Source organism: Dermochelys coriacea, chromosome 15 (genome assembly GCF_009764565.3).
Source record: "Dermochelys coriacea isolate rDerCor1 chromosome 15, rDerCor1.pri.v4, whole genome shotgun sequence".
NCBI classification, from domain to species: domain Eukaryota; kingdom Metazoa; phylum Chordata; order Testudines; family Dermochelyidae; genus Dermochelys; species Dermochelys coriacea.
In genome coordinates, this window is record NC_050082.1 from 16,926,580 (window position 1) to 16,951,727 (window position 25,148).

General features: G+C 41.6%; 1 protein-coding gene across 5 annotated transcripts in view; it reads right to left on the reverse strand.

Annotated features, from left to right (window-relative positions):
• ANKLE2 (ankyrin repeat and LEM domain containing 2) overlaps nucleotides 1–24,812 on the reverse strand; it is a 38,364-nt gene extending 13,552 nt beyond the window's left edge. For 3 of the 5 annotated variants that reach the window (XR_006275847.1, XM_038373384.2, XM_038373380.2), the window contains exons 1-9: nucleotides 24,331–24,761; nucleotides 17,506–17,994; nucleotides 13,114–13,308; nucleotides 11,303–11,496; nucleotides 6,035–6,223; nucleotides 5,566–5,688; nucleotides 4,929–4,995; nucleotides 4,088–4,269; nucleotides 883–989 (exon numbers count right to left, since the gene is read on the reverse strand). Coding sequence is in view for 4 of the 5 variants with exons in the window: in XM_038373384.2 (XP_038229312.1) it covers nucleotides 883–989; nucleotides 4,088–4,269; nucleotides 4,929–4,995; nucleotides 5,566–5,688; nucleotides 6,035–6,223; nucleotides 11,303–11,496; nucleotides 13,114–13,308; nucleotides 17,506–17,994; nucleotides 24,331–24,550 (1,766 nt within the window). In the remaining variant the exon portion in view is untranslated. Of the gene's footprint in view, nucleotides 1–882; nucleotides 990–4,087; nucleotides 4,270–4,928; nucleotides 4,996–5,565; nucleotides 5,689–6,034; nucleotides 6,224–11,302; nucleotides 11,497–13,113; nucleotides 13,309–17,505; nucleotides 17,995–18,495; nucleotides 18,524–24,330 lie in introns of those variants that run through there. The other 2 variants (XM_038373386.2, XM_038373381.2) reach the window with 2 other exon arrangements.
• Nucleotides 24,813–25,148: the final 336 nt, after the last annotated feature.

The following is a 25,148-nucleotide window of genomic DNA, read 5'->3' on the forward strand; positions in this document are numbered from 1 at the left end:
TGTAAAAATGCCTCAGATTGTGATTTTTTAAGATGACTGTGTCTAGGCATCAGGTGGAGAAATGAATCAATTACTGGCATAGGCACTTCTTAGTTGAAGTCAATCAACTCAATCAGTATTTTTCATTTTTCAGAAAAAGGGTAATTTTAAAGAAAAGATAGACGCCGCTCCTTGTTTTAAAAAAGCTTAGATGCTTTACAAGTTTTTACATTTGTGTGCTACCACAAACACAGAAAAATCTGTCTTTTGTGGTGAGGATCCATGCATACCCACATACACCTTTTAGAAAGGTGGACACTTTTTGTACTGTGTGGCTGGAGAAAGGATATGGGTATACCTTAACATCTTTTTCCATTTCACCAAACTTTAACAATCTCCCAGCTTCCAGAAAATGTAGGCAATGCTCAAATCTATTGCTCAATTAGCTGACAATCTGATTTTCAAAAGGACAAAGTCCCAATTGTTAGCTTTCTTCCTAATCTGAAATATTCTGAGAAATTAGGCAAAAGAGTGGGTGGGGTTTGAGAAAAGAGTTCTGGACATAATGTGGGTAACAGTTAAAAAATGTATTTCTTCTCCTCTTCCAAAGTACTGTAGTTAAATAGGTGGCCTACAATGTGCAGAACTAGATGATCATGATGGTCCCTTCTGAATTTAAGGTCTATGGGTGTCATTTTTTGAGTGAAAGCATTTTTTATTTACATAAAAATACAATAAGGACCCAAACAAAATATACATTGTAAAATGTTTGTAGAAGAATTTTTGCTTTATGCAGCTTGTTCTTATGTTAACCATTAATGTGCCTTTAGTGATGGAGTTTTTTTAAATGATTTTCTGGCTTATTGCTAACGCATTTCTTTCATGCTGAGATTTTCTTAATACCTTCCAACTCTTTCAACTCCTCTTTCTGGATCGGATTTCCTGACATTGTGAAAGAAGCCTGCTCTCTCTCTAGGTGGAGTTTTCCAAAGCCTGCGAAATTCTTCTGCCTTCAAAACAAATTCAGAATATAGACAATAAAACTACAACATGCACCTTAAAGTACACTACAGCTCAAGTCTCTACCGAGAAGATTTTTTGCTTCAGACACACATTAGGTTGTTCAATGACGAATTTCGCTGTTCTTCAGTTGCATATATACAATTCAAGTTTAGCTATATACATTGCTCAACTGTAACCAATTACAACTTGTCTTTCATTTTAGACACAAAATTTCACCCCAACAGACTTGTTTATTACTGTACACAATTGGTCTCCAATCTGAAAAGTGATATTAGACATAACTATGAGAAAAGTTACCACAATTTAAAGCTTCTATTACTAACTTCTGTACTACAGCGAGTCACATATTGGGTTTGACTGACTTTTCTAGATTATCCGTAATTGTCAAATGGAAATCTCTTTTGTAGCTATAAGGTGATGTATATCCTCCTTGGAGAATTTTTTTTTTTTTTTTAAAAGATGGTGTGTGTTTTCTAAGGCCTTATATACCTAAGCTATTTACATTAATAATTGAATTTATTTTCCAGGAAATAGCACAGAATGAAATCTATTGATTGGTGCACACCAGAGAACAGAAGACATACAATTTTAGTTTCTAAAATGTTAATTCTCTAAACTCACCTACATTTTTATCTCATTACACGTGGAACCAGCCAACATTAATAGCTGAGTGTTACATTTAGACTGTTAAGGTTATAAGCCTGTGCCTAAAATAATGCATTATTTGTCATTTATGTCACAACTCCACAAGTTTTCAAAGAGTATAAATTTTGAATTTAAATGAATAAGTAAAAAAATGTAACCAAGAAAGGCTATTTAGGGGGAAAACAACACACATTCCCAATAAACCTGACACATCAAGTGGTCATAAAGTGTCAAAGGAAAAAGCTCTCAACCATGTGTAAGCCACTAGTCCGAGTTAAGTCACTTCCTCTAGCTCATCAACAGATAGAGAGCAGACAGCTTACGCATACCAGTGGTACATCTTGCTGGTGACAAGTCTGCCAGAGCGGTTACACATGTTAATTAGTATTTCTAAAGGTGTCAGACTAATTCGTACAGATAATAAACTGATGAAATGTCTGAACTGTAGACAATTTTTGTACTAAAGATACCTTAATATTTAACTGCCATTATTATGATTATGTTTTCCTATAATTCTATTAGGATTTATTATTTTTTCAATTGGATAAACATTTTACTAGTCTACTCTAGCAAGATTAAGTGGTGATAAACTGATTCAAACATTTCATATCAGTTTTTAGTTAGAATATGCTAGATCTTTTGCCATTTCTAGCTATATGTTTTCATAAGTGATTAACAGTTACCTCTAAAATCAGTTTTAGTTTCGGACAGGGGAAACCAGGGCACTTATCTGCAAGGACTGTACAGATCCAGAAGATACATCAAGAGTCATCTGCGTCTTAGACTATTTAACTAGGTCCCAGTAGGAAAACAAGAGTTTTCAACTATTCCTTTATTTTTACCACCTTTCCCCACTTCCTGATACACTCAACCTCCTGAGATACCAAAGCTCCACAATAATCTGTTAAGAGGGTTCCAAAAATGTACAAACATACCACCACCCCTTCTCTGCTTGGTAAAAAAAATCCCCCTCCCCCCCCCACAGAAAAAACATGGAAAGCAATGATGATGAACCCTCAGTGGGGTCTCCAAAACTAACAAGCTATGCCAATGAAGGAGCCATAAGCTTGGGCTCAAATTACTATATTTTGAAAGCCAAAAAAAATTAGGAAAGCATTTGGTTTTATGACATCTTCATGATATCTAGTGGCGAGATGGAGCCGGTTCGCACCAGTTCGCGCAAACTGGTTGTTAAATTTTGAAGCAGTTTTAGAACCGGTTGTTAACCCGCTTCCCTGCAGGGGGCGATGAGGCTTTGATGGGCTCCAGCCAGGAAGTGATGTAATTCCTCCTCCGGCCGCTGCCCTGCGGGAGCCATGTGGGCTACTGCCTGGCCCTGGACATGAGCCCTGTTGCTGCTGCTCCCTTGGTCCTGGGGCTCCTGATGCTGCCTGGTGGGTCCCCGGCTGCTCTGCTGGGCTGCATCCTGCTGCTCTCCTCTTGAGCACCCACCAGCCTGCCCACAGCCAGCCCCTGCCTCCAGCCACCCTCTGCCCCGCCTCCAGCCACCCCGGCACGCAGCCAGCCCCCTGCCCTGCCTCCAGCCACCCCAGCACCCTCTGCCCTGCCAGCAGTCAGCCCGCCTCCAACCACCCCCGCACCCGCTGCCGGCAGCCAGCCCCTGCCCTGCCGCCCGCCACCAGCCCCCCCGCATCCCCTGCCCTGCCCGCAGCCAGCCCCCGCCTCCAGCCACCCCCTGCCCCACCTCCAGCCACCCCCCACTCCCGCCCGCAGCCAGCCCCCTGCCCTGCCTCCAGCCAGCCCTGCACCCGCTGCCCTGCCTGCAGCCAACCCCCCATCTCCAGCCAGCCCCGCACCCCCTTGCCTCCAGCCAACCGTGTACCCTCCTGTCTCCAGCCAGCTCTGCACCCCCTGCCCTGCCCGTAGCCAGCCCTGCCCCACATCCCTGTCTGCAGCTGGCCCCACGTCCACTGGTGCCCTGCAGTTCCTAGGGCAGTAACCCTGCACACCTGCTTCAATGAGGGGGGCAGGGAGCAGCTGGGACCCACACATGGGCACATCCTAGGGTGACCAGACAGCAAGGTGTGAAAAATCAGGACAGGGGGCAAGGGGTAATAGGAGCCTATATAAGAAAAAGACCCCAAAATCTGGACTGTCCCTATAAAATCGGGACATCTGGTCACCCTAGCACACCCCCAGGGAGTGGCGGGGACCCACACATGTGAAACGGAGCTCATTTCTAGTTCAGGCCCATCTTTTTAAAAAAGAACTTTAGGCAGGGTTAACATATATCAGTATTTTTACGGACAGGTCAGGCTTTTTGGTTCTTAAATCGCTGTCTGGAAAATACGGGACATATGGTAACCCTGTTGATATCAAAAAAAAAAAACCCACATACTGGGGGATCTCTTAAATCAGAACTTTTTATAGGGAACCGGTTGTTAAGATTTTGGCAGCTCATCACTGATTATATCCTTACCTTGGAGGGGGTCATTGGGCCTGCAAAAGCTCTCACTGACAAGACTGGATCTTTGGGGCTTCCACTGTGTTTAGGTAAAGCTGTAAGGGGGTTATCATCTGACTGATCAGGTGACCAAGGTGCACCAATCACTGGAGATGAGGAATTGCCTTCCGCTCGCAAGAGTGGTACATAATATCGACCTAAAAAGAAAATGATATATGATTTTTTAAGAATCCAGGGTTACAGTAATTTGCTGCCTCTTTCTGGAATATATTTAAAATGTCAGTATATCTGCATGACTAGAAATTTGACTTAATTTTACTAGCAAAAAAGGCTTCATCTTTTAATTAAAGCTCACTGCTTCTAATACCTATTCAGTGCTGAAGATTTTATTTTAGGTCCCTTTCTCACAAAAAAAGGAATTGCTGTTCTGACATATCTGCTTCCTAAGGATCTTTAGCACTTTCAAAACCTGCATGCTGCGAAAACTTACACCCACATATCTGGCATTTAAGGACAACCACTAGGAAACAAGATGAATCCCTCACTTTATGATGATTCCCTGTGCAGCCTTTTGTAATTGAGTAGCCTAATGTCTCAAATTCTTCATCAGTAAAATGGGGATAGTACCTACCTCACAAGGGTGTGAGGATTACTGTCTATTCTATAATCTCTAAATACCGATCAACGGGTCATCCAGTTTCTCCCATTGAAAGAGCCCTTTATATCAAAACCAAGGAACTGGTCAATAGGAACACTACTAAACATAAATATGAAAGTATAAGAATGACAACCAAATTAACATTTTTGGACATTGTATACACAACAAAGATTACATATTAAAGCTCTGAATACAAACCTTTCAAATATTCTCTTATTTTCTCTTTCAGTTCCACCGATTTATTTTTGTTTCTTTCACAGATTACCTGTTAGAAGAAATGTTACTCTTAGTTAGCAAAGCCCTCAACATTATCTTGTAATTCCCATGCCCATGTCTTTTTTGGATACAAAAGGGTCCCCTGGTCCTTCAGACATACCACCCACCCACCTGCACACTGCCTTTTTTTTTTTTTTTTAAATTGGAAATACATTTCAGTCTTTCCTATAAATAAGTTTTCTGTCAACATTCCAGTAAGAACCGTATGAGTCGCCTCCACCAACGTGGAGCACTGTGCACCAAATCAAAACTTGCAGTTCTCACATTCAAATCTAAACTAAAAAGTCCACAGGTTGGGACAGGCCATTAAATATAATGCAACTTGGAGGTAGGAAATTCTAGGGAGCCACAAACTAGAATCTTCCTCCAGATGCAATCAATACTACAAATTTATTCCAGCACTAGAGATGGTATATTCTAATCCCAACAACTTGACATTCTCAAGCAAGAATCTATTGACATTAGTCAGGGGATCTGTGCTTGAACTCTAAAAATCAAAAATTGTATTGATGTCCAACTGCAATTATCACAGTTCTGCACCCTATGTGGAAAAACTTACTTCTGCTGGAGTTTGACCATACTTGTTTTTTGGATTCTTTACAATGTCTGGGTGTGAGGTAAGCACATTAACCACATCCAGATTCCCAAACTTGCAAGCAAAATGCAATGGAGTATCAAATACCTACAACACAGGAAAAAAAAATTATACATATACCTTCACTGAACATTCCCAGCTTCTCATTCATTACTCAGACTTAATATGCATTTGGAAACATGATGTGACCAAACCCATATATTTATTTTTAAGATGGAAAAAATAAAATAAAATAGAGCCATCACCATGATTAATCTACAGGGCTTTTTTTTTTTTTTTTTTTTTTTTTTTTTTTTTAAAGATTTTTAAAAAACCAATCAGGACACAACCTGGTAATTTCCGCTACTAGAATACTAGAAGTGACAATGCTCCATGATACTCATGCTCTTCCTTTCATAACAAATGAGTGCCCTAGAAGACATTTAATTCTCACCATTTTATCCGGCGTATTAAGGTAAAGGTCAACTATATATCTAATGCGCTCCTGCAACATTACTTCGTCATCGTCTGGATACATGAGCCGCATAAATTCAGGATTTTCCAAAGTGTCTAATAGCAACTGGCTGATGCCAGCTTGATTCTCCTTGGCAGCAACATGCATGACATTGTACCTACACCCTTCCTGAAAATAAAACACAAACATTAAGAACCATTTGAAATCTAAACAGCTTGCTTCCCTTGCTAAACTTAATTCATTTGACAGCAAAAACTAGCTATGGGGGTATCATTCAGTCTTATTTTTAGATTTTTTTGCTTAAGGAAATATTTTCCTGTAACAAACAAACAAATAAACAAAAAAAAAAAAAAAAAAACAGTAGAAGCTCTTTTATCCAGCACTTCACCAATCGGCAAACTCTATAAACCAGCATTTCTGATCTGCACTATAAGTCCGGTTTATAGTGCTGTTGATGCAGGGTTAGCAGGGGGCTGGGGCGTGAGAGGGGCTGTGGGGCACCAGATGCAGGGGTACTCACCTCGGGCAGCTCCCCGTCTCTACTATTGTTGGTAGAGGCAGGCCAGGCAGCTCTGCAGGCATGCTGTCTCCATCCCCCTCCCTGAGTGCTGACTCCATGGCTCCCAGCCGGAAACCATGGCCAATGGGAGCTGTCACTTGAAGACAGAGCTGCCTGGCCATATCTCTGCCAGGAGCAGCAGGGATGGGGAACAGCCAGAACCCCCGAGCCTCCTCCCACACCCCAACCCCCTGGCCCAAGCCCCTCCTGGACCCAAACTCCCTCCCAGAGCCTGTGCCCCACAGCCCCTCCCATGCCCTTACCCCGCACTCCAAACCCCCCCCTCCGAGTTAACCGGCATTTTTAATTTACTGGCAGCCCCCGTTCTTCCAGCATGACTGTTGTAAAAGCTTTTACTGTAGTTTAAAAATTATTATCAAAACATTTTTAAGATGACATATTGCACAATTTTGGTAAGATTTTAAGTTATCCAAAAAGAAAAGGAGTACTTGTGGCACCTTAGAGACTAACAAATTTATTAGAGCATAAGCTTTCGTGAGCTAAAGCTCACTTCATCGGATGCATCCGATGAAGTGAGCTTTAGCTCACGAAAGCTTATGCTCTAATAAATTTGTTAGTCTCTAAGGTGCCACAAGTACTCCTTTTCTTTTTGCGAATACAGACTAACACGGCTGCTATTCTGAAACCTAAGTTATCCAAGTTATCCTTACAGCTGACAGTACTCTGGCCTTAAACCCACTAAATGCTTAGGACAGATTAAAGTAGTGAAAGGGGCCAGTATACCTTCAAAAGGAGCATCAAAGTATCACCTGACGTACTGAGCTTCATAATCACTTCAACAAGAGAAAATTAAAGCCATAAATTTAAAGTTCAGTTTGCTATACATACTACAGATTTTATTGTATACTGCATATAAAATTCACTCTGATAAAGGGTCAGCCTATTGATAAATCTCCTCAGTTCTAAAGATTGTGGGTCCAGAGTAGCATTTTGGCAATTTTTTTCAGAGAGGAAAACAGATAAGCAATGCTTCGTCAAGACGCCACAAGGATTTCTTAATGATCCAGCATTTGCCCTATGTTACAAACAGTTATTCCACTTAATGGGTTTCAAGTAATTCCAGCCTTCCTTAATACTACTGTACATGGTTGGTAAGAGTTCATCATAATTGAATGATATGAAGCTAACCCAACTCTCAGACACTGTACTCAACCTCTGCACTCCAGCCCCTTTGGAGTAGTTGTAAAACAAAACAGGCAAGAAACAAAAACTGCAAATTTCTTATTCCAGGAAATAGTTAAGCAACCGTCCAACATTTGAAAAAATCCTGTAGGTTAATAATGCATGAAGGGAAAAAAGTAGGGAACAGAATACTTAGGGAAAGTTAGAGAATTCTCAGGTTTCTGTTTGCTTTCAACTAACATTAGATCCCGTTCTAACAGAACTACTCTCTCGTATCTTTAAGTGTTCATACTACTACAGGCTTGAATTCAACTCTGCTCATAGCTTTCGCTCCATGTACATTAAAATTTAATTAGTACTATGAACTACGAGGACTTCTTAGCAAAAATAAAGAATATTTTAAAATCCTAAGCCACTTTTTATATTAGGAAAGGTATATGTCTCATTTTATGTATTCTGGTAATCGAATCAAACGTTCTTTAAGGAAAGCCATACCTACAAATGCTCTTATAGATAATGGCTTAAGAGTTTGGTTACTTATTAAGATACCAAGCAGGGATTTTAAACACACAGTTCTGATCTGAAAACAAAAGTAAAAATGTATTAAGTATTGCAATACCTAACCCTTAGTTTAATCCTTACATTGAAAGAGCTTCCAAAAGGTATTTTTAGTGTTGGTGTAGAACTTTGGATCTGTGCACACCTTCACTACTACTGGTTCTTTATATTAAAGCTAATCGTTTTCAGATTCAGTTTACTTTACTTTGTCTCTCCCTACCTGGGGCTTCATTTCATAGTGTCCTTGTGTTCCACTAGCTCTCTCTCTCTCTCTCTCTCTCTCTCTAGCATAGATGTTCATAGCTTCAGACAACTTCTCTGTATCTTGTGTCCAAATAGCACTTCATTCAGTCCCATACAGCAGGCATCATCAACTTTTGCATCAATACTGGGGATAGAAGCACAAGGCTGCCAAAGCCTACACTGATATCAGCTGCACAAAGGCCTAAGGCACAGATTGTCAATAGTACTGGTGTTCAATGCTTTAACTCATTTGCCCTCTGTCATCCTGGACAGAGACCCTGACGTTCATTTGTTTTGAACTCCCATGGTGAACGCTGCAACACTACTGCATTGTACTAAAGTGGATGGAAAAAAACTCATGAGAGAAGCAATCTGGTTTAACAAAGACAGCAGGCCTATCAATATTTTCTTCTGCTCTGGGAAATGAACACACCAGCCACAAAAGAACTGGGCTAACGGGATGCCTTCTCCGATTGCTTTGAGCATCTAGGGCAGAAAATGCTGCACAGTAGGTATCAAATAGGTTCCTCTTGATGTGGATCAAACTTATTTCTTCAGCAGAGGCAATGACTCACTTGAGTCAATGTCAACCAGACTGGCAAGTCCAGAGTAGCAAAGAAGTCAACAAAACGTGATGCATCCGATGAAGTGAGCTGTAGCTCACGAAAGCTTATGCTCAAATAAATGTGTTAGTCTCTAAGGTGCCACAAGTACTCCTTTTCCTTTTGCGAACACCAACCTCAGTAGCACATTAAAACACCAAAAATGACACCACCTCAACCTGTTTTGGTGACAGCGATTCATCATGTCTAGTTGGGTGCCTATAGTTTGTTCAGGGACAACTTAAGCCCTATTCCATTGGAATGATGCCAAAAACTCCCCCAAACCTGGAAGGACAGCTATGACTCTTCACTAGGTCATTCAAGGCAACAGCTAAGGATACGATTTAGTCACAGAGGTCATGGATTCCATGACTTTAATAGACCTCCACGACTCAGCTGTCAGCAGAGGGGGCGGAGCTGGGGCTGTGCATCCCTAACCCACGTCTTCAGCCAAAGCCGGGGCTGTATGCCCGCCTTGCAGCTGTGGCAGCAGCCGGGCTGTATGCCCCACCTCTCCCCATGGCTTCAGCAGGGACTGGAGCCATGGCTGTGCGCCCCCCTCCATCCTCCACAGCTGCAGCCAGAGTTGGGTGCCACCCACCTCCTCCCATGGCAGCAGCAGAGGTTGGAGACAGGGCTGTGAACCCACCCGTGGTGGTATAGTTGGGGCTGTCATTTTTCCCTCATGGGGTTCCAGCTATCTTTCCTCCTTCCACCTCCCACAGCCCTCACTCTCCTGTTATTTTTAGCAAGTCACAGACTGGTCACAGCTCCTGTGAATTATTGTTTACTGCCCACAACCTATCTGTGACTTTATTGAAAATAACCATGACAAAATCTTAACCTTAGCAATAGCCTACAAATTCATCCTGACTTACTGGACTTACAGAGTATCAGGATTCAGCCAGCAGGATCTTCAAGAGCTTTCTATAGGCTAAGACTGCTCATGGTGACACACATGAAAAAAAAAAAAAAAAAAAAAACAAACAAACCTAACAGCCACTCCAGTTACAGAATAATAGAAAGGTATGGCTGAAAGGGAACTTGAGAGGCCATCAAGTTCAGCCTCCTGTGAGAGCCCTGACCTAGTGACTTTCAACTGATCTGCCTCTCACCTCCTCCTGAACCTCAGAACAAATGTATATATTCTTGACATATAGCACAAGACTTCCTCCTCCCACACCCCGCCTGTCCTTCCTGGAAAAAACAAACAAAAACAAAAACTATATCCCTCCATATCAATATTCCAGTCATGAGACTTATCCCAAGTATCTGGCAATGCCAACTAAGTGATAATTTAGCTTATGTAGAAACGCTTCCAGTTCTTCCTGTTTATTCCCGATACTCCTCGCATTTATGTTTAGACATCTAAGATGTTGAGAAGATTCGCTTACTGATTTCACTCTTGTTGCTCTGATGACCCTACTGTAATTTTCCATGTCCTCCCACATCTAGCTCTCTAAAGTTGCCTCCTTCCTGCCCTTACGTCTTTTTTTTTTTTTTTAAAACAAGGCAGAGAACAATCATGCCTATCTAAGATCATTCAAGATTTCTTGAAACCCTGGATGCTTCCACATTCTAAAAATGGAGGAAGAAAAGCTGTTGATGCAAAGCCCACTGCATCATTTAGCAGACTAAAATCAAGAGCTGATACAAGCTCCAAAAGGAGAAAGAGCACAGAGTTTTAAATTGAGAGCGTACAACAATGAAACTGACCAGTACTGGAACTGGAGAAAAGATGCCAAAACAATGGGAGCTAAAAATTCTTGAAACTATGAGGTGATGGCCACTGACTAGTTTGACAAAGAAAAATAGAAAAAGAAAAGCATCACAGACTACAAAAACGAGTAAGGTTGAAAAACTCCATAATGTTAACAAAAACAGATAAATTTCAAATTAGAATGTGCTAAATGAAGCATAAAATTAGACTAGATGCAGCACAGCAGAAACAGCCAGTTGCAGCTACCCAGCTTCACTGACCACAGAACTGAATGGTTGAGTCCTGGTCTCAGTTGGACACAAGGGCAGGGACACAAGGGTCTGGCTCTTTGTTAACTGTTGCTATGAAAAATATTTGGTTTTGTGGCTGGGAGGAGGGAAAAGGAGGAATTTTTCCAATTCTACTTTGGAAAACATTCTTACTTGTACAATTGTTGGGTTGTCTCCAGATCCAATCAGATAGCGTGGGTTACTCCAGATAAGTTCTGAAAATGTTGCTTCATCTCCTTTCTCTACAGCTTTCCGAAGTTTGGCAGTAAGGTCCTGGGTACGGGGACTTTTATAACTGTTGGCTCTTTCTTTATTAACTGTTTCTGTCTCAGGGGAGCATAAGCCATCTAACAAAACAAAAAAGTTTTATATTATTCTTGATGCATTTTCTCCAAAATATGTTATTTTCATATCCCCTGCCACTGAAATATGCTTTTAATTTCAAATTTTTAGAGTAAGACCACAAATGTTTGTTCATTAAATACTAGCAATTTGTAATGGGGAAACAACTATAATTTCCTTTTGCTGTAACACAGTATACACAGATTTTCAAGGGTTTTATTTTAATTGGTGAAACTGATGATTGCCACTCTGTTTCCATCCAAAAAGAAAAAAATATTTTGCAAAAATCAAAATGTACAAAGAAAGTTAAAAATATATGTTGAACTTGTAAACCATTTGCTCTTTTGCCGTCAATTCTATCAATTAAGAATACTGTGAAATATGATCAAATTTAATTATTTTATTTCAGAACCTGTTAAGAATCTTTTTGTCAACTCAGTAAGGTTTGTGTACAATTGTACAAATGTACAATTACTGTGATTTTTAAAATATCTTCCCAATTAAAAAATGTAAATGATTAAAATGAATATTGGTTGAAAAAAATCAATAAAATAAAATCCTACCACAACTGTCCGTACAGCAACAGGCAACATGTATATAGGCTGGGTAAAAAATATTTTATGTTAGCTTTAGTAAAACAATGCACAATAAAAGTTTGCTTCATAATCCATGTGGCTCTTGGCATCACTGAACTCAACTCTGAATAAAACCAATTTATTTTATGATATTTGGACTGAAAACAATTGAAGACAATGGAAGGAAATCTAGCCAAGATCTTTTGCATTTGTACAGCACCTAGTACAAGGAGTCCTGGTCAATGACTAGGGCTCGGAGACGCTACAATAATACAAATAATAAAAAATATCCTTTTCTCTTAGTCTTAAATCAAGAAGCAGCCAATTTTCAATAGATTCCACAACTCCAACCCGATTCCATGCTCATTCTTTAGGATACAGTAATGATACAGGTTTCAGAGTAGCAGCCATGTTAGTCTGTATGCATCCGATTAAGTGAGCTGTAGCTCATGAAAGCTTATGCGCTAATAAATTTGTTCGTCTCCAAGGTGCCACAAGTACTCCTTTTCTTTTTAGTAATGGTACAGTTGCAAATATATCAAAAATATACTTTATTTTGTTTCTGAACATAATTATTGGTCTCTTGACTTTTTAGGAAACTTCCTATCACTATGCAGGAGACTTCAGAATTCTCCTTTCTCAGGCTGACAGAGTAGTGTTTTAACTGAGGTAAAGCTCAGACTCAAATAGAAGGAATAGAGATAGGATTTCTGTTGCATATTTCTAGTTTTTTCTCATGTTAATGGACAGATTAAACATGGGCTGTCATTTCTCTATACACGATAGCAGTCCCATTTAGACTAAATTAAGATCCACAATTCTGGGTTAAGATCTCCTTTACCTTAAAGAAAAGCTCGGAAACAAATTTTAATGCAAGATTCCAAGAAATTCCAAACCTTTACACTGCACTCTACATTTGTGAAGGGCTCATCTGCTATCAGATTGATTCACAAGTTCTACGATTTCAAAACTCTCTCCCCACCTCCTAAAAAGTTATGATACGATCATGCATACGTTTAGTCTACACAGATGTATGCTTTTACTAACCTCTGTTGAATAATGGTCCTATTTTCACTGGAGATAAAGATAAAGATGACTTGCTTGGAGATGGGAAGTAATCACATATTCCTTTTGCAAATTTCTCAGCATCTTCTCTGTTGGAGAAAGCTTTAAATCGGGAGCCCTTAATCATCTTAACAGCCTGCAGAGCTTCCTTTTTATCATCATAAACATGCACTTTCTCTGGAATAGAAACAGTACAACCAAAATTAAGTTCTCTCCATAACACCACATTTCAAGGTCAAATTTAATCATGGAAATCAGATTACAAAGTTCTCAAACTGGCCTTCAAGCTTTGTTCCCACATTGTGTTTACCTACCAAACATGGTATGCTAGATGCAGTCTGTAATAAAGAACATACCTGCTAATGCTGCAAGTGACCTTTATAAATTTTACCTCTTAAACTAGGTAGGCAGAATTTCATCACTTCCAACCAGTGCCAGATTGGATGGAACATAATGTGTGGTGTCACTATTATGTTTTCAGGAACTTTTGCTAGAGGGAGAGACGCAATGGTATTAATAGCACAAGAGCATCACTCTCTCTTTAAAAAGATGACTTACCATCTTCACCACGTGAGATATAAATATCTCAAATCAAGATTGAAAGCTAACATATTAATAGTCATGAATTCTTTTCAATATTCTTTTGTATAGGAAGATATACTATAAAAGTGACTCTGTCATAATTTGAAGACTTCCCAACACAGAACCTTCTACCGTGTCCAAAGCTTTTTATTAAGTAGTATTCTATTCTGTTGGACACTGGATTTATCATAAAGAGCAGGACATTCTTGAGGAGGAATAAATTACCACTGCTTCAGAGTGTAAGAGCCCCTATCTTCTACCAGAAGTTATTCTGAATTGTTTTTTTGACATCTTAGAACTGAGAAATTTGGTAATATCTTATTTTAGGTTGCATCAAATGAGTAAATAAGAAAGAATTATATGATCGAGGCCTTAGGATATCACATGGCTATGAGATGTGAAGGAATACATAGAACTTGGTAATAAAAACTACTGATGCCATCAGTTCAAAAATCTACATTTTTTGAATGAAATGTTGACTGCTTTTTCTGCTTGCTTTTTTTTGTTCCTGTTGAAGAGGTGGTGTAAAAGTGAGAGAAGATAAGGAGAGAAATTATTTTTCTTTCACCTGAGTGACATCTAGTAGGGGTGATCATGAATGCCAGCTGTTATGGTAGAACAAGTGGAATGACTTATAACCGTGATTCTATATACTGGAAGTAATGCTTACTGTTTCCCCCCCACACACACTTCTAGACAAAACCTTCAAACAAGCAAACGGTGTAAAACCTCCAAAATAATGGCAAACTGCCATTAAAAAAATTATGAACTCATATACAGATCCCAATCTAATTAAAAATAGACAAGACTTTATAAGTAGGGTCCAGTGTAAATAATTAAAATGCCCCGAATCCATGATTGTTTAAAAAAGAACATTATCTGTAAAATTAATTCCATCCTTGAAATTGAGTAAATTTACTTGTAAAATTAATTCCATACTAATTCCGTGAAATTCAATACTTTGCCATTTACAGTTGTGAATTTTCTAAACAAAAATAAATAAATAAATAAATAAATAAATAAAAATGTTTTACACAAGGTCCTGTTTATAAATTCTTAACACTGAAAATTTAAAACAATACATGAAGACCTTGGGACAATTCTTGTTTCACGGACCAGAAGAAGCTACAAAATAACTTACAATATGTTCATTGTGGCAAAATAATGTGTTAATGTTGTAAAGTACTACATAAATGTACAATGTTATATAAATTATTTAGTACATTCTCAATTACTTAAACTCCTACACTACTAGGAGCTGAAGATAAACTATACATCTTCAGAAAGTCTCAGAATGTACATTAAATCTTTCATAACAAATTTTTACACCCATTCCCTCAAATGGATATTGCCACTTGCATTGAAACAAAATGCTTAATCTCTTGGATGCATTTTGGCTGGGGAGGGAAGGAGGAAAAAAAAATGAAAACTTTCACCAGGACACTCCTGTAGCAACAATGGTTGGTCATTACAGGGAAACAAGATTTGCTCTAATCTCAAATTAACCACATTATTCCAGATCAGCAGTATTCAAACCTTTTCATTCTGTAAAAGGACGTTGTAACATTTCTCTCAGAGACCTACCTCCTTATTTAACAACCTAATTAAATACCACTCTATTCTCAGTGTTTCATTTTGAGGACCACTAGGAAGGGCTCCATGGGCCATAATTTGAGAATAAGTGCCCTAGTCCAGAGGGTCCCAAATTTTTTTTGTTGCATCCCCCTTCAGAAATTCATGTCCCTTGTGTGTGCCCCTTTCCTCTCCTCCCAAGCCTGACCTGTCCCCTTAGTCTCCAGCCAACTTCCTCCTGTTATAGTCCCAGACAGCCCCTCTCCCCTCATCGCCAGGTCGAGATCCCTAACAGGTTGCATCTACTGACTCCACTCACTTCCTGCACACTGCTGCTGCTGCCCAGCCCCCACTTGCTGTATTACTGCCTGCTGCTACCAGCCCACTGGCTGCAGCACATACAGGACAGAGTGTGAGGTTGGAGGGGGCAGTCACAGTCACTATGGGGGTAGGCTCGTTCTCCAACCCCTCTTCCTGGGACCTTGCCTTGAGCAGCAGCTGCCACCACTGCTTCTGCCTGCGGAGAGGCACTACCTCCACCGGTTCCAGCTTCTCAGAAAGTAGCAAAGATGCAAGAGTGTTCTATTTCACGTCAGGTCCTCATGCCCCCGATAAGCTTGTGACACTCCTCTCCCATTGTTTGAAAACCCATGCCCTACACAAGAGTAACTGGATGACTTGTCAAAGGGATGGTAAAAACAAATGGAATTTACCACCCCAATATTTTCAAGCATGCATGATAGAGTGACAAGTCCCTTCCAGGTGGGCAGGATTATCATCACTGTAATTCTAATTTTTTGTAAAGTGCTACTAAGAAAATTTTCGTAATTTAAAAACAGTGTTCTAATAATCATTTACAACTGTAAGCTTCTTGTTTATCCAAATTCATGCTGAGCCCACACCAAACTGCCAGGTTACTGATTTGCTGTGATTGTTTTAAATAAGTACAAATATCCAAATTAAACAAAGAATGCCATAAACGTTGACAACAGATAAAATAAAAAGGCAATATAGGTCACATTATGGCTCCACTGGCCCAAGTGTCCTCTTAGCTATCTCAGTTCATGATGATACAACAGTTTACTCCTGTGGGGAATTCTGAGACACTCATGGGTGCAAAACTCATGTCCTCCACAGATTTCTTTATTTCCCTACAGAAATATGACTTCTGAGGGGAAGCAAAGGGAATTTGCAAGAGCAGTCACTCCACCCCTCCCCAACAGTCAGCAGAGACATAAATCAGTGGGGTGGGGGGAGAATGGCTGGGCATGCATGGAGATGTCATTCACCACCCCACCCACCCCCTGCATTTGAGCAAACAAGAGAGACTGTCCCTCTGGCTGGCTATTGCTGGATGCCCAGCGTGGAGGGGCAGGACTTCAGAGTGTTTGGAGGTAGGCGTGAGGCAAGCTCTGTCCCCTCAGACAGTGCACGATGTAGCAGCCTGCCTGCTTAGTCGTTCCCATTGTTATTAGTGAATTGTTCACATTCTTGGTGAATTCCCCCAGAAGCATAAAACAGGTGTAAAAGTTTACTCCTGGGGGAATTTTACTCCCAGGAGTAAAAAGTTTTAAGGCTCCTCTGCATTGCCAGAGTGGTGTAATAGATCCTTATTGTAAATGATAGTATGGTCTTATAAATGCTTTGGTGCTTTAGTGATTCGAACTGGTCTAAATGTTTGCACTGAAAAATTTTCACATCAAACCGTGCTCCATGAACTGTTTACTACCTGACCTTTCTGAAGATGATCAGTAGACAATATAAATTCTGAATTTGATTTCCCAGCCCTGACTTGCGCTTTAGTTGCCTATGATATAATACTGAACATATGTCTTCATACATTTGTTGACTAATAACTAGAAATAAAGGGTCAAAACTAGCTATATTACTATTAGACAAAGGGGGTTTAGAGATTTTCTCCAGTGCTCCCCACTCCCATCCAATGTATTGTAGTTTAAATAAATTACCAAAATAATTGAAACTGGTGTGATTATATTGCATTATTTGACAAATAAAATATGCAGAATTCTAAAATACTGTGCACAGAATTTTTAATTTTTTGATGCTGAATTCCCCTCAGGAGTAATAACACTATATACCTAATAAAGGAATACACCAGCTGGAAAACATTATTTTCTTTTGTAATATGTAATGTAAAAGGCACATGCAATCTCAGACCTTCAAAAACAGCCAAACATATGAAATTATAAATGTAATTACCATTTCTTGCCAGTATGTCATCATAAACCGGACATACGCCATAATATAGAGGAGGATCTCTTGATGGCGTCTGAGCATTTATTTGTGAATCAACATCTACTGCTCCGCAGACAGATGCAGAACAGGTCTTGTGCATTATAACTTCCTCTTCTGGGGGATTCAGGCCCATATTGTACCCAAAGTCTCCCTCTTCAGAGACGTTTACATGACTTTTGTGGTTCACTGCAGTAGATTTCAAAGCTCTTTGTATTTCTGACTGGCTACTATGAAATGCAATGTTTTCAGAAGATTTCTCTGAAAGAGTGGATGCATTAATCTCCAACCCTCCCTGTTGTTCCAACAAAAACTGAGCCAATTTTTTTTCAAAAATAAACCTGGTGGTTGAGGTAATGGGTCCACACTTCAGTCCAGCTTTCACAATTTCTTCTCTAAGATCATCTGGCGTTAGCTGCTTCAGTCGAGACAATATAGCATCCATTGTTATTTCTCCTGGAAAAAATGCAAAGTGACATCAACTGTAGCTACAAAAACTCTGCTTTTTTCTGACTATTGAAATATTTTATTAAATGGAAGGGAAAGCGTGACATAACTTATTTTAGTTATCTGCTCACGAAGGAGAGAACTATGTAGGTTGCAAAAAGACAGTATAGTATTTTTTCAGTCAACACACGGAAAAAAATTTTTAGAAACTAAAATGGCTCTTCTCCTCTCCCTCTTCTCAGGGCAAACAACTGGAAGTGTGACTGGTCACCTTGCCAGATTTCCCTCTCCACCAATGACACTTCATTTTGCCTCCAACCCGTCTACCCCAAAGTTATGGGGGTAGTACAGGAATTCTCTTACCACAGGCATAATCCCCACTGTTACACACTGCCTGTTATCCTGTATGCTTCTCTGCCTCTAATACCCATGCTCTCAGCTTCTACATTCAGTCAAGAAGCAGAGGCTGCAAGCAAATATGAGCTCAGTGTAAACTATTACATTTCTTACCATAAAAACCCATACATAGGACTTGACTCTGAAGACCATACCTAAATTTAAAACGTGATTAGTTTGTAGGAGCTAAATGGTACACATGCTTTAAAAATAACTTCACAGCATACTACAAGATACCCTAAAGACTACAGCTTTTTCCTACTAGAGAGTCTGGAAGAGTTTTTCTGAGGGAAAACTAAGATTCAGTTGCACTGTCATGCTGGTTGGTCTCTGAATTTTTTCCTTAAACAGCAACTACCCTACTAAACTATCTATCTTATTAGCACCTTGGGGTGAGAAAGCAAGGAGAGCACAAATCATAAAACAATTACCGTATATACTCATTCATTAGCCCCTTTGTTTATAAGCCGACCCCCCAAGATGGATAGGTAAAAACTGTACGACCCTTTCATAAGTCAACCCTCTATTTCAGGGGTTGGCAAACTTTGGCTCCCAGCTCGCCGGGGTAAGCGGCTGGTGGGTCAGGACGTTTTGTTTACCTGGAGCGTTTACAGGCACGGAGCCCCCTCAGCTCCCAGTGGCCGTGGTTTGCCGTTCCCAGCCAATGGGAGCTGAGGGAAGTGGCGCCACTTCCTGCAGCTCCCATTGGCTGGGAATAGCAAAGCGCAGCCGCTGGGAATAGCAAAGCGCAGCCGCTGGGAGCTGAGGGGGCTTCGTGCCTGTAAACGCTCCAGGTAAACAAAACGTCCTGACCCGCCAGCCGCTTACCCCAACGGGCCGGGAGCCAAAGTTTGCCAACCCCTGCTATATTTTAAAAGCTGGAGTCACAAGAAACACTCAAAAGTTTTGCAAAAATTATTTTAATGTAATCTAACGAAAAACCTGTTATAATAATAACTGAACAAATATGTATTCACTTTCAAAATTACAGTCAATATTTAAAATCAGTAAATGGATATTTAAAACAAGTAACTTAGAACAATATGAGACTTTAAAAAGTCTTAAAATCCTTCAAAGTCTGAATCAGTCTCTGATTCAAACAGTTCATTAAACTCAGCTTCAGCCACAGCTGCACCTGCATTGTCATCGTAGATGTCGGCAGTGTTGTCTTCAGACTCAGATTCCTTCTCATCATCAGCCTCTGGTATGTCATCATCAAATATGGCATCTTCTGACCCATCAAGTGCATTGCTGATGCAGCATTTCCTAAATTATTTTTCTATCATTTCCAAGGGAATGGACACCCATGTGTCCTTGATCACCTGGGTGACCAGATTGATTTCGGGCTTCATAAGATTCCCACCTTTTGTCACCTTCACCATGCCCGAGCTCATCCATTCAGACCACATTTTGTGTAGCCTGTCTTTAAAGGGTTTGTTCAGGCAGACATAAAGTGGCTGTAGAACTGAATTTAAGCCTCCAGGTATTACAGCCAAAGTAGTTTTCATATTTTTGGCCACATTTTTCACCTCATCTGTCTTGTGTGCCCTGAACATGTCCCAAACGAGCATAGCAGGTTTCTTGAACAGCGTTCCTGGTCTCTTATTCCACACTTTTTTCAGCCATTCAATAATCCCACTTTCATCCATCCATCCCTTTTCATTTGCATGTACGATGACACCAGCCGGAAATGTCATGTTTTTAGGCAAGGTTTTTCTTTTAAAAACAACAAGAGAGCTTTGATCCATTTGCCAAACATGATAAAACCACCGTAAAATGGATTTTTTCATGGCCAGTGGTTTTAATTAAAACTGTTTTTTCACCAACACCGGTTACCGTTCTGTTGCTCGGGAGATCAAATGTCATTGGTGTTTGATCCATATTTCCTATTTGTGACAGTTAAAATGCATATTCCTTTTGATATTTTATAATAAACCTTTAGAAAGGTTCGATTTTTTCTTCCAGATCTCTCGGCAGCTTTTGCGCTATCTTTGTTCGCTGACAAAGATAGAGACTATTACGGTTCATGAAGCGAGTACACCAACCCGCTGATGTGACAAACACTGATGGCTTTACTGACTTGTATTTGTCATCTTTTGACATTTGCAGAGCATGCAGACGAATTCCAGTTCTAGTGACAATGTGCCCATATTGTCGACATTCAACAACCCAATTATTGAGATCTTTCTCCGGTTCAGGAAATGAAGCGTACCTCGTTGGACATTTTTTCTTGCTTCTTGGCATGTCGTTTAGTGTTGTTTTATTTTTTCGCCATTCTCTTACATGCTTCTCATTGATACAGAATCCACGAGCAACGGCGCAATTATTGTTTGCTTCTGCATATTCAACAACATTAAGTTTGAATGCTGCGTGATAAGACGACCTTTTTCTTTTGATTTCACCATTGTTCATTTTACATACTAGTATGAAAACAGATTATTATTGTAGTTATAGATTTTGTCAGACTTTATATAGGAATGTCACCTGCTTTATAACTGTCAAATTATTCACAAAAAGAAAAGGAGTACTTGTGGCACCTAATAGACTAATATTTCAAAGCAGCCCTGTAGATTGGCATGTCTCTGGAGATAACAGGCTACTTCTATTTTATTAGAGATTCCATCAATTCTGCATGTTATATTTTCATATTGGCTTGAGAGTTATGAGGTCCATTGGTAGAAATGCATTAAGAGATCAAACTATTTCTCTTTTAGTCTTCCTTTCAAGCCAATCTAGTCCACTAAACAAAGCCTTTGCAACTTTAAAAGGCAGCAATATTGACATCAATAAATGGGTCTGCAAACTTTGGCTCCCGGCCTGTCAGGGTAAGCCACTGGCGGGTTGGGACATTTTGTTTACCTGGAGCGTCTGCAGGCATGGAGCCCCTCAGCTCCCTGTGGCCGCAGTTCGCCTTTCCCAGCCAATGGGAGCTGCGGGAAGTTGCACACAGCCACAGGGAACTAAGGGGCTCCATGCCTGCAGACGCTCCAGGTAAACAAAGCGACAATGTATTAGATATTCAATTCAATGATTTCATAGTTTAAAATCATCAAATTTTTGGTGTAGACCCGTTTATAAGCTGACCCCCGCTCTTTGATGCATCACTTTTTTACCAAAAATATTCAGCTTATGAACTAGTATATACGGTAAACTAAACTGAAATATACTTCACCTCAGGTGACCACATCATTAAACACATTTAAATAAAGTAATTATTTTGGGGAGGAAGCTGAGACATTATTATAAATAGACCCAACTGGTATGGGTCATATTTACTATCAAAAGCCAAGTACCTATTTGACAGAAGGTAGGAATAAAACTGGAGATCTGAAAGGTTGTATTTGCATTCCATTGCATCATCCCTGCCTCTTTTTTTTTTTAAATCCAAAAAGGTTTTCATTTTTGCAGCTTTTACTACTCTTTAAAATTGTTTTAAGCACTGTGTTTTCAAGCAATGATTAAAGTTCTGTCTACACTGCAGTTATTTCGACACGTCAGAACTTCTGTCACGCAGGGGTGTGAATAAATTTACACCGACATAAGTGCCAGTGTGGACAGCGCTATGTTGGCGGGAGAACTTCTCCTGCCAACATAGCTTCTGCCACTCATGGAGGTGGTTTTATTATGCCAACAGGAGAGCAGCTCATGTTGTCATAGAGCATCTTCACCAGACGTGCTGCAGCTGTTTAGGCACAGCTGCACCACTGTACATGTAGACATGCTCTTAGTCTTCAAATCCATTTTTCACCCACCCAGTTTGCCAAAGCTTTCAGTTTTCTGCAACAGTTATACATATGAATTAATTTCGGAAAGACTCTCCCTTATGTTAAGAAACATTGTGAGACAAGTATTTCAATGAGATCATATCATTTAATTCCTCCCTCCTTAAAACTGGCACAATCCTAAAACTCAGCCCTATCTTTAGCTACATATCAGGTGAAGAAATAGCCAAGATGTGTGTGCAACAGAAGAATAGTGTGTATGACTAGGAACTCTGTGTTTTGGGTATTTCTAAAGTGCCTATTACTACACCTAAGAGTCTCACACCCACGTGTGGTAAAAATATACTGGAAAATGCGTCTGCGATAAGATGTGGGGAAGAGGGAGCCTAGACAGAAAAAAGATGGATGATTACTAGGGCGAGGTTAGTGACATGATATTGAGAAGACACTGGGCAAAGAAACAAGAGATCCACTTCCTGGACACTATGGTGCTAATAAGTGATGGTCACATAAACACCACCCTATACCAGAAACCTACTGATTGCTATTCCTACCTACATGCCTCCAACTTTCACCCAGATCACACCACACGATCCATTGTCTACAGCCAAGCTCTACGATACAACCGCATTTGCTCCAACCTCTCAGACAGAGACAAACACCTACAAGATCTCTATCAAGCATTCTTACAACTACAGTACCCACCTGCTGAAGTGAAGAAACAGATTGACAGAGCCAGAAGAGTACCCAGAAGTCACCTACTACAGGACAGGCCCAACAAAGAAAACAACAGAACGCCACTAGCCATCACCTTCAGCCCCCAACTAAAACCTCTCCAATGCATCATCAAGGATCTACAACCTATCCTGAAGGACGACCCATCGCTCTCACAGATCTTGGGAGACAGGCCAGTCCTTGCTTACAGACAGTCCCCCAATCTGAAGCAAATACTCACCAGCAACCACACACCACACAACAGAACCACTAACCCAGGAACCTATCCTTGCAACAAAGCCCATTGCCAACTCTGTCCACATATCTATTCAGGGGACACCATCATAGGGTCTAATCACATCAGCCACACTATCAGAGGTTTGTTCACCTGCACAGCTACCAATGTGATATATGCCATCATGTGCCAGCAATGCCCCTCTGCCATGTACATTGGTCAAACTGGACAGTCTCTACGTAAAAGAATAAATGGACACAAATCAGACATCAAGAATTATAACATTCAAAAACCAGTCAGAGAACACTTCAATCGCTCCGATCACTCGATTACAGACCTGAGGGTGGCTATCCTTCAACAAAAAAACTTCAAAAACAGACTCCAAGGAGAGACTGCTGTATTGGAATTAATTTGCAAAGTGGATACAATTAACTTAGGCTTGAATAGAGACAGAGTGGATGGGTCATTACACAAAGTAAAACTATTTCTCCATGTTACCCCCCCCCCCCCCGATGTTCCTGTCAAGTGCTGGAAATGGCCCACCTTGATTATCACTACAAAAGGTTTTCTCCCCCGCACCCCCGGTAATAGCTCATCTTAAGTGATCACTCTGGTTACAGTGTGTATGATAAAACCCATTGTTTCACGTTCTCTGTGTGTGTATATAAATCTCCCCACTGTATTTTCCACCGAATGCATCCGATGAAGTGAGCTGTAGCTCACGAAAGCTTATGCTCAAATAAATTTGTTAGTCGCTAAGGTGCCACAAGTCCTCCTTTTCTTTTTGCGATCTGGAGATTGGAAAGGAAAAACAGGGAATGGACACGTTAGAAAGAGAGTGATCCCTAGGGGTGGTGCAGATAACATGCGGTGGGGAGTTGGAGGCACAAGCAGTAATGCTGCCTGCAGGGAAGTCTAGCCAGAGGCGTCTGGAGGGAGATTTGGGGCAGGCCAGCCCCACCACAAAGAGCAAGGGTGTGGCAGGCTCGGCGAGAAGAGAAGCAGAGCAGCTGCTGCACACACAGACGACGCCCGATGCTCTCAGGGGAGTCAGGTCCCACAAGGGCTAAGGGAGGCGCTCGGTGGGCCGGCCGCAGAGACTGGCTGCCCGAGTAAAAAAGGGCCCATGGAGAACCGGGGAGAAGCACCTGGAGGCCCCGAGATCTGCGGGGGCCATAGAGGCGGTTACCCCAGGCTGCTGCCCCGTCAGAGCCCGGCCGTTCATCCAAAAGGCCTGGCGGCAACGCTCCCCCTCCCGGCTTCCCCAGAGTCTCTCACCTGGGCGGCTCCCACTGCAGCGCCGGCTCCCCCCGGGCAGCGCGGGTTGCGAGGGGAGCGGCCCCAGAGCCCTCCGGCCGCCCGGCCTCCTGTCCAGCAAGCGGAGCAGCCAGCCTACCACGCCGATCACCGCGCAGGCGGCCAACAGCTCCCAGCCCGCCCAGCGGCCCCCGCCGGCCCCCCACAGGGAAGCCCAGACCGACCCGGCCCACCGCTGCATCCCCGTTCCGTCTCAAGCCCAGGCCCAGGCCCAGGCCCAGCTCAGCCCACCCGTCTCACGCCAGAGCCCGGGCACTCCCTTAACAAACGCCCTTTAGGGACGGTACCTCAGGCAGCCTCCCGGCTTCCGTCTCCTTCCCCCCCCCCCCCCCGCCCGTCCGCGCGGGCACCGCTATCGCGCCCGCCTGCGCCGCACCCCGGGGGGCCTTCCAAGGACCCCACCCGCCAGATTAGGTCTGTGTTCTCCACTGCCTGAGGAAAAAAAACAGATTCCCCCCCCCCACCCCTTCACAGAGCTGCCTGACAGGAGATCAGCTCCCCCTCCCGCCTACACCTCCTAAGTCCTGCCCAAGTGCTTGATGGGAAAGCAGAGCACACAATAATAAGCTGTCCAGGCTACTGCCTGACGGGAATTTAACAACCCCACGGCCGGATGGGGAAAAAAAAAAACATGACGGGGCTCGCATGGGCTGCGCCTGTCCGCGGCGTGCCGGGTGCTTCAGAGAGAAGGGACTTACACCGACATAAGTGCCAGTGTGGACAGCAGGGCAGCGTCTCAAGCCGTCCATCACCTGTCGTCCAGGCCCAGCGTCTGGCAG